At 60.1% G+C, this 9,533-nt stretch overlaps 1 protein-coding gene across 1 annotated transcript; it reads left to right on the top strand.

Annotated features, from left to right (window-relative positions):
* The first annotated feature begins 838 nt into the window (after positions 1–838).
* On the top strand, positions 839–7,706 carry KIF12 (kinesin family member 12). The gene is given in 20 exon segments (XM_006104914.3): positions 839–864; positions 934–1,052; positions 1,145–1,166; positions 1,325–1,447; positions 1,564–1,639; positions 2,212–2,229; positions 2,231–2,347; positions 2,511–2,646; positions 3,444–3,535; positions 3,659–3,815; positions 4,346–4,464; positions 4,547–4,651; positions 5,229–5,331; positions 5,414–5,504; positions 5,700–5,786; positions 6,159–6,249; positions 6,320–6,424; positions 6,938–7,038; positions 7,129–7,247; positions 7,567–7,706. Coding segments are annotated over 20 exon segments (1,947 nt in total).
* The last annotated feature ends 1,827 nt before the right edge of the window (positions 7,707–9,533 follow it).

Raw genomic sequence — 9,533 nt, 5'->3', positions numbered from 1 at the left:
CTATCGCCCTCATCTGTTACCCTCACTTCCTGCCCCCACAGGCCTCGGAATTCCTGCAAAGCCCCTGCACCCTAGATAGTACTTACCTGACTCCCTAGCAAGACTAGGGGATTCCTGCCCAGTGCCTTGCATGGAGGCTGGCACTGGATGGGTAAGTGCCCCATCCCAGCTCATTCACAGATATCTCTGCTGCTTTCATAAGCCAGACCAGGCCAGGGACAAACAGCAGTCCTGGCCTGGGGTCAGCCTTGGCACTGGAGAAGCAGGTGGCCCAATGTTTAACCAGATGCTTTGGGCCCTTCTGTCAGCTCAGTCAAGAACTAAATCCGGCAGGTCTTCCTAGAGCTGAGACCTGCCCCCCCCCCCCTCTCCCCTCCCTGGGCCCTGGGAAGTGAAGAAGCCTGAGCTAGGGAGCGGGGTGGAGGGAGGAAGATGACAAACCTGGAGGAGTATGTGGATAGAGTAGGAAGAGCCTGGTCCAGGCTCTGCCATTCGGCCTTCCCATCCCTGCCTCAGTGTCCCCATCTGTACACAGAGGAGGCTGGTCTGGGTGGTCCCTCCTGATGGGACTGGGCAAGAGCCAGGGATCCTCAGACTCCAGAACCCCCTAGCTGGGGTCCCTCGCTGGGAGACTCTCCACCACGGAGGTGAGGCTGGGTAAATCTTTAACTAGCGCCCGGGGCAGGCCGAGCCTTTCCGGATGGATGACTGCCTGGGAAGGGGGGATGGGGTGGGGGATGTAGGTGTGCACAGCCAGTCCCAGTGTGGAGAAGGGAGGGTGGTGGGGAGGGAAAGGAACGAGACGGGAGCAGAGCTAACTCCGTGAGCAAAGCAGGACATGGAGGAGCGGGGATCCCCCGATGGGTAAGCGGAGATTCTGGGAGGTCCGAGGCCGCTGGGCACAGGACAGTTTAACTCGCCATGCTGCCACAGGGACCTCGCGCGGAGCCTGCAGCAGGGCCTCGAGGGGCTGGAAACGCCCATCCAGGTGGTGCTCAGGTGGGAGTAGGTTGCCTAGGCTGTGCCTGAGAGAGGAAGGGCCGGATGGAGACATCGGGATGGAACATACAACCCTCCCGCCGGACCCCAGGATGCGTCTCATAGCCCTGCGAAACTGCACCCCATGAGAACTGAACGTCGTGACACTGCTCGGGCCCCAGGACTCTGTGGGGGAAGAACCCCCCCCACCCCCAGAACCTAAAAATCCTACCTCCCTCCCCCCAGGCAACTTTGTCCAGGCCTGGCCCTCCCTGGCCCCGCCCCAGACCCCGCCCTCCCCGGCCCGGCCCCGCCCCCTTCTCCACCGCCCCCTCCATCAGGTGAGCCCCCCGGGCGGGGGCCCGGACGTGGCGTTCCGCTTTGGTGCCGTGTTGGACGGGGCGCGCACCCAGGAGGACGTGTTCCGGGCGAGCGGTGTGCGGCGACTCGGGGAGCTGGCGCTGCGCGGGTGAGTGAGGCCCTGGGGATGCCCCGCACCCCAGCACTGCCCTGCCTGCCCCCGCTCCGCCCCCCCGCCACCACGCCCGCTGCCCAGATCCAGCCACACACCCCTGCCGCCCGCAGCTTCTCCTGCACCGTCTTCACCTTCGGCCAGACCGGCTCCGGGAAGACCTACACCCTCACGGGGCCTCCTCCCCAGGTGGGCTGAGCTCCCCTGCAGGGTCAGGGGTCGGTGGGGAGCCACTGACAGCTCAGGCTCCCACAGGGAGGGCCTTGGACAGTGTGACTCAGCCCCATGTATTTGCAGACAAGGAAACTGAGGCCCAGAGAGGTGAAAGGATTTGCCTAATATGGACTTCAAATTTTGTCCCTTTTTAAAAAAATATGTTTTTTTATTGGTTTCAGAGAGGGAGAGAGAGAGAAACATCAATGATGAAAGGGAGTCATTGATTGGCTGCCTCCTGCATGCCCTACTGGGGATAGAGTCCACAAAGGGGGTGGGGGGGCAGGGTGTGTCCACCTTTGACCAGAATCCAACCCGGACCCTTCAGTCCCCCAGGTGGACGCTCTAGCCACTGAGCCAAACCAGCTAGGGCAAATTTTGTGCCTTTTGCTGACAAGCTCAGAGCCTTCATCTGTGAAATGGAAGCGAGAGTACTGACTGTGAGAAGTAAATGAGATGTTATAGGGAACTTGGCCTAGCTCCTGAGGCATAGTAGCTAAGGGCGCCAGGAAGGGTAGTTATTACCGTGGTCGTGTTTCTGTCCCCAGGGAGAGGGGGTGCCTGTACCCCCCCAGCCTGGCTGGCATCATGCAGAGGACCTTTGCCTGGCTGTTGGACCGTGTGCAGCACCTGGGCGCCCCGGTCACCCTCCACGCCTCCTACCTGGAGATCTACAATGAGCAGGTGGGGACGGAGATGAATGAAAGCGCACAATGGATTGGAGGCCTTGCTTCCCAAGGAGCTTGGGGCGAGGGGCAGAGTGGGGGCGGGGGGGGGTAGAGGGGGGCTGGTGTTGGTAAGGGTTGGACTCGGGCCCCTTCCCTCACACGCCACCCTCACCTCCCAGGTTCTAGACTTGCTGAGCCTGGGGTCTCCCCGGCCCCTCCCTGTTCGTTGGAACAAGACTCGGGGCTTCTATGTGGAGCAGCTGCGGGTGGTGGAGTTTGGGAGTCTAGGGGCCCTGATGGAACTTCTGCAGATGGGTGAGTGCTGTCTCGGGAGCTTTGGGGGTACAAGGGAAGCCCGTCCCTCTACTGCTCACTGAATGCACTGGAGCCCCTGGCTGGAGCTGTGGGTGACCAGAGATGACCCCTGTGAGAGCTAAGGGCCAGCAAAACAACAATTCAGACACCGTCCAAGGATGTCCCCCATCCCACCCAGACCTCCTGCTGATTCTGCCTTTCACACTCTTTCTGGGCCCACCCTCTTTCCAGTCCAGGACCTCTGCCTCAGTCAGCCTCTTTTTTTTTTTTTTTCTTCCTAGAGAAATCTTCCCAACTCAAGGCTCCTCCGTTCCAATCTGTGCTCTTCCTTGCGGCAAACCACATCCCTCTTCCCCTCCAGACCCTCCAGACCCTTCCAATGTCCTGAGGGCAAAGGTCACTCCTATAACCTAGTCTATAGGGCCCCTCTGTTCCAGTCTCATTCATTCATCCAATGTTTATGAGATATCTCATTATTCACCCGCAGCCTGCTGGCTGGTCCTGGGTGAGACTCCAGGCTCCTGCCAGCGTTCTGCCAGCTGATCTCTCTGCTCGCTCTCCGCCCTTCACACAGCCGTTTGAGGGATGTTTATCAACTGTGACTCTGACTGACATTCTTCCACTCAGTTCTGTCGATTCCCCTCTCACCTGCTCGTGATAGAGCCGGACCCCACATCCCATCATTCTTTCCCCGCCGCCTTTGCACAGGCTGGCCCCTCCCTCCCCAGGATCCCTTTGCTCCTTTTCTGCTATTGCTCCTCCTGTCAGGTCCAGCTCCTGCTGCTTTCCCCCTCCAGGTCTTAGCCGCCGAAGGAGCTCAGCTCACACCCTGAACCAGGCCTCCAGCCGAAGCCATGCCCTGCTCACACTCCATATCCGCCGCCAAACCGTGAGTGGCCCAGCTTGGGGAAGGAGCTGGCGCCGGGTCCTCAGCCAGGGTCCGCCTCAGGGTGTATAAAGCAACTCGGGTGTGCACAGGAGGACGTAGTGGAAACCAAGCCCTGACCCCCAGTCCCAGCAGATGCCTCCTGTGGATCCCGGGGAACACCCTGCCGGAGGGAAGCTGTGCTTTGTAGACCTGGCTGGCAGCGAGAAGGTGGCGGCCACCGGATCCCGTGGGGAGCTGATGCTCGAGGCCAACAGCATCAACCGCAGCCTGCTGGCGCTGGGTGAGTCCCTCCTCTTGCCCGGCCTGTAGCTGTGCGGGAAGAGGGGAGCAGGGGAGGAGGAGGAGGAGACAGGGGTTGTAGTGCATGAAGAGCTGTGAGCCAGGGGCCACAGGCCTCCTTCCAGCCTCAGCTTGCTGTTGACTCGTGTCTCCCCTCTTAGAACATTGTTGATGAATCTAGAAACCCCATAAACTTGATTCTATTAGAATAAAGCTGCATTCTAACCTGGGAGGTAAGCACCCTCAAGTGCAGAGCATGAGCCCATCCTCGTGCAGTTGGGAAAGCGGAGGCCCAGCAAGGGGAAGAGGGGACAGACCTGTCTCCCACCTCCACCCCTGAGGGCCTTCCTCTGCCACGTGCTGAGGAGCCTCTTCATTCAGTCCCTTTGCCAGACATTTCCTGAGCCCCTGCTGAGAGCCAGGCCCTGTGTTGGGCATTGGGGTGTGGGTGCAGGTCCCTGCTCTGCACAGACCAGCTGCGTGGCCTTGGGCAAGGGGTATAACCTCGCTGGACCTTCTCTTCCCACCCAGGCCACTGCATCTCCCTGCTGCTGGACCCGCGGCGGAAGCAAAGCCACATCCCCTTTCGAGACAGCAAGCTCACGAAGCTGCTGGCGGACTCACTGGGGGGGCGCGGGGTCACCCTCATGGTACCTGAGGGGGGCTGGCAGGGAAGAGTGGGGCTTGAGGGAGGGGCTCCCAGAGAGGAACATTCAGGGGCATCCTCCCCAGGTGGCCTGCGTGTCGCCCTCAGCCCAGTGCCTCCCTGAGACCCTCAGCACCCTGCGATACGCCAGCCGAGCTCAGCGGGTCACCACTCGGCCGCAGGCCCCCAAGGTGAATGGAGGCAGACACAGGCCGAGGGGTGGCGGGGGCGATGGTTGGGTCAGGCAGTAGTTGGAACCTGAGTTGGTGTCACAGTTGAAATCTGGGATTGAGTCAGAGTTAGGATGAGAGTTGAAATCTTGATGATGGGGCCATGACTGGGTAGGATGGGTCAGGGTCAGGGTCACGGTCAGAGTTGTGGCAGGTCTCAGGTTGGAGTCTGATTTGGGATATGATTCAGGGTCCAGCCTGGATCCCAAGTGGTATCATGATTAAGCCTGAGTTGAGTTGGGGTCTGATGTGGAGTCTTGTTTGGGTTCTGAACCAAGATTTGAACAGAACTTACTTTGGGTTGGGCTTGGAGCAGGGTCCAGCTTAGAGGGGGCCCTGCTGGCACGCAGCAGAGGCCATAGGCACTTCGATGCATTGGGACAAGGTGGCCCCTCCAGGTGGACGTAGCCTTGTGCCAGGATGCAAAGCCTGTGAGGGAAGCATGGGCTGGTTTCTAGGCTCCCTCACTCCCCACTCCCGGAGCCCTTGCACGACTTGTGCCACTGCAGGTGGCAGCTCCGGGCCCCTCTCTCTGCAGTCCCCTATGGCAAAGCAGCCCCAGCGCCTGGAAACGGAGATATTGCAGCTCCAGGCGGAGAACCGCCTTCTACGGTCCCAACTGAGCCAGATGGACCTTAAGGGTATGAGCTCCCTGGGGGTGCAGGTGGGACGTGGAGAGCATCTGGGCTCCTGTGGACCCAGCCATCTCCCCCTTCCCTGCAGCCCCTGGATTCAGTGGGACCCGCGTGGCCTGGGCCCAGCAGAACCTCTATGGGATGCTCCAGGAGTTCATGCTGGAGAATGAGAGGCTCAGGTAGGGCCTCGCCAGGGGACTCCGTGCCCACCCCTCACTGCTGGGCTGCTTCTGCCAAGTGGCCCCCTCCCCGCTCCCTGACTCCGTTCTGGCCCCACCTACCTGCGGGGGCTCATACTGCCCTGCAATGCGGGGCTGACTGATACCCCCACCAGCCCTGCTTCCTGTCACCTCCCTGGGGCCCCCTCTTCCCAGGAAGGAAAAGAGCCAGCTGCAGAGTAGCCGGGACCTGGCCCGGGATGAGCAGCGCGTCCTGGCCCAGCAGGTCCACGAGCTGGAGCGGTGAGCACGGCCACCAGCCCAGGGACAGGCCTTGGGACAGCGGGCAGGTGGGAAAGGGAACCGTTAAGAGTCTGACCACTGGATTCAGACCACCTGGGTTCCAATTCCAGCTCTGGCGCCTACTAGCTGGGTGACCTTGGTGAGTCATGCGCCTCTCACTGCCGGGTTTCCTCCGCTGTAACATGGGGGTGATACGGTGCCCACCGAATAGGGCTGTTTTAAAGGTTGGATCGAATGAGTTCATATGTTGAGCACTGGGAACGGTGCCTGGCACGCCGTAGTGCCCAGGGGTGTTTGTTAAAACGGGGGATGTGGGGACCAGCCTGGTGGTAGGGTGGAGGGCTGCAGGCACAGACCCCCTGTTCTTTCCAGGCGCCTCCTCTCTACCTGCTACCTCCACCAGCCCCCCTTTGGCCCAGCCCCACCATGTCCCTGTGCGATGGTGCCAGCTCCCTCCTGCCATGTGAGTCTCTGCCCAGCCGGAAGGGGGAGGAGCAGGGATGACAGGGAGCCTCTGACATGCCCTCTTGCAGGCCCTGCCACCCCTCTGCTCCTGCCCCTGCTGCCACCTCTGCCCCCTGTGCCGAGCCCCACTGGCCCACTGGGCCTGCCCACGGAGGGAGCTCCACCTGCCCCAGGTAGGAAAGGCCACGGTGGGGGTGCGGGGAGTCTAGGAGAGCCGGAGGCCATGGGGAAAGTGGCTGATTGGGCTCCTTCTGCCCAGGGTTCAGAATCACTGTTTACCTCGCCTCCCTCTTCCTTCCTGCCTTCTTTTAGGAACTCGCTCTGCCATTTGCTTATTCCTTCACTTACATGCTACTCATTTATGCATTTGCTTATTCCTTCCTTCACTCACATGCTGCTCATTTATGGATTTGCTTATTCACTCCTTCACTCACATTTATGGATTTGCTTATTCACTCCTTCACTCTCTCGCTCACTGACTCTCCTCTAACCTCCTTGCTTTGTACCAGCCCCTGTTCTGGGCACTGAGGATTCTGTCCACAGAAGTAACCAACACCCCACCCCTTTATGCCCATCTGGCAGTGTTGGTGCCACCTGGGGCAGGTGGTATTATGATCAGCACCTGGAAGTGGGGCACAGAGAGGCAGGGCTGAGGTCACCAGTGCTGGCTGTGGTCTTTCTTGCAGGTGTTTGGCCCTAAGGCCCCCGACGGCATTCCCCCGTCTGCCCGGCCCCCACCCTGGGTGCCCCCATGCAGCCCTGGCTCTGCCAAGTGCTCCAGAGAGAGGTGGGCCCAGCCTGGGGCACTGGGGTGGGAGGGCAGGAGGCCTGGGCACTTGAAGGCTCACCTCCCACCACCCAACTGCCCCTGGCGCAGGAGTCACAGCGACTGGACTCAGACCCGAGTCCTGGCGGAGATACTCACCGAGGAGGAGGTGGTACCTTCTGCACCTCCCCTGCCCGCGGGGCCCCCGAACACGTCGCCAGTGCTGAGAGGTGAAGAAGGGAGAGGGAGGAGCCCCTGGGGTTTTCTGTGATCTTGGGCCAGAACGCACCCTCTCCGGAACATAGTCTTTCCATTTCTGAAATAGGGCACATGTTAGGAGGTTAATTCCTAAGATCTTTCTAGTTTCCAAACTTGGAATTCTCTTCCTAGGGCCACCTTCACGCCCAGATGTATACCAAAGCCCAGGGTGTATGTGGGGGGTGGGGGAGGGGCAGGGGCGAGTAGGTACCATCTGAAGCTTCCCCAGAGGATGTTGGGACCTGATGACCCCAGGGTAGTGCAGGCCTCGAGTGTCCCCGTACCCCTCAGGTGGGGCCACGGTTCCAAACCTGGCCCGGAGACTGGAGGCCCTCAGAGACCAGATCGGCAGCTCCCTGCGGCGGGGCCGGAGCCAGCCACCCACGCATGAGAGCAAACGGACCCCTAGCCGAGCCCTCCCTCCCTGCTGAGCGCAAAATGGAAACACAGGAGACTGCGTGTGACCTTCGGCCGGGCTCTTTGCTCTGGGGCTTCAGTCTCTCCATCTATTAAATGGGGATAGCAGCTGCCCATCCATTCTGCAGCCTGGCTGGGCAAGGACCATTCCTGAGGGTCAGGGTGACGGCTGGAGGGCCGTTTGGGGGAGTAAAAGGAGGGTGCCACCCCAGACTATGAGTAATGAGACTGGATTCAGGAGAAGCCAGGCAGCAGGTGACGAAACGTACATGACAATAAAGAGGCCTCAGCTCAGCCTGGCTGGTCCTGTCCTTTGGGTAGTCCCACTTCCCATGGGGACATCCCAGACGAGGGGTTCTCGGGGGAGCCTGAGGAGGAGAAGGCAAGGACTCTTGGCAGTGTGTGTCCCCTTCTGATCAGGAACATTCCAGGTTCCATCTCCTTTCCTGTATTACACGCATTTTAATTGAGCGACTATTATGTGCCACTGGGACAGCATGGGGAATCGAATGATGAGCGCCTCCAGGAAGGAGACCTGAAGGAAACGGAGTTGGCCTTGAGCTGGGGCAGGTGGCGGGCTGAGGGCTTGCGTCTCTGTGCCCCTGCACGTGGCCTGGTGCAGGGGCATGAGCCTGGTGCAGGGCCTGGTGCATGAGCCCTGCGTTCTGGTGCCACAGGTCTCTGAGATCCTGAGCAAGCCCTGCACCCTCCCCAGACCACTTTCTGGTTTTCAGTCAGTCGGATGGGGGGCACGGTTCCCTGTCCTGTTGAGCTCTAGTGAGGGTCAGGGAGGTGAGGAACCTCAGGACTCCTGGTACATGGTTAGCAGGGTGCAGTGGGTCTACAATTAAGGGGAAGCCCGGACATGACATGAGAAATTGGAGGTGCCAGTGGGAGGACCTCATTATAAAAAGAGCCACACGGCTAACCTAACTGTCCCATTTTACAGTTAGGGAAACTGAGGCCCAGATGGCTAATTCCTTGGTTGGTTCTGAAACTCACTCTTTCAGGAACACCACCGGCATCCACTCCAAATCAAGGTGGTGAAAAGACTGACAAGGAGCAAGCTGGCTCTGACCAGGGAGCTCACAGTCTGGTGGGGGACAGATGTGCTTTGAAGGGGAAGCATGGAGGAAGGCCCCCCACTCAGAAATTGTTGAGGGGGTCAAAGAAGGTTTGCCGAAGAGCTATGATAAAGGCCCAGAAGGTGAACAGCAGGTGGAGGGAGGGGCTGTGGAGAAAAGGCCCAGAGACCCTGATGTTCCAAAGGTGGCCAGCAGCAGGCAGAGCACGGCCTTGTGGGTCACATCCGGAGCTTGGGCTTGTCTCGAGGACAGAGGAGAGCCACAGAGGGGTCCTGAGGAGTCACCAGCTTAGATCTGCATTTGGGTCACACTAGCCACTGTGGCAGGTGGACTGATTGGTGATGGTGAGCCGGAGGCAGGGGGACCAGTAACATGACCAGTGCAGGGAGGCGATGAAACTCCTCAACCAGAACTACCTGAGCCGGGCCTCGTGTCGGAGTCCCCTGAGACCTGGACCCTGGGCTCTGGCGAGGCCTCAAGCAGGCCAGCTTCAGCCACGGGCTTGGGGAGCACTGGGAAGGAGCAGGGAGCCGGGGATGCCCTAAGCAGGGGGTGGCAGTCATTGGAGAATGCTCAGGCTTGCCCACAGGCATGGCCCGAGAAAACAAGTCCCGTTGCTCCCACCCCACTGCCCAGTGCAAGACCAAGCAAGAAAACACCCAGTGCTCGCCTACCCACCATGCTGGGAAATAGCCCTAATTATGCTCTCCTGCCCCAAGAGAAGTGAGGACCCACAGACTAAAGCAAGGCGCCTCA

This window comes from Myotis lucifugus, unplaced genomic scaffold, assembly GCF_000147115.1.
Source record: "Myotis lucifugus unplaced genomic scaffold, Myoluc2.0 scaffold_620, whole genome shotgun sequence".
In the NCBI taxonomy this organism is placed as follows: domain Eukaryota; kingdom Metazoa; phylum Chordata; class Mammalia; order Chiroptera; family Vespertilionidae; genus Myotis; species Myotis lucifugus.
This window is presented reverse-complemented; position numbering and strand designations above follow the sequence as displayed.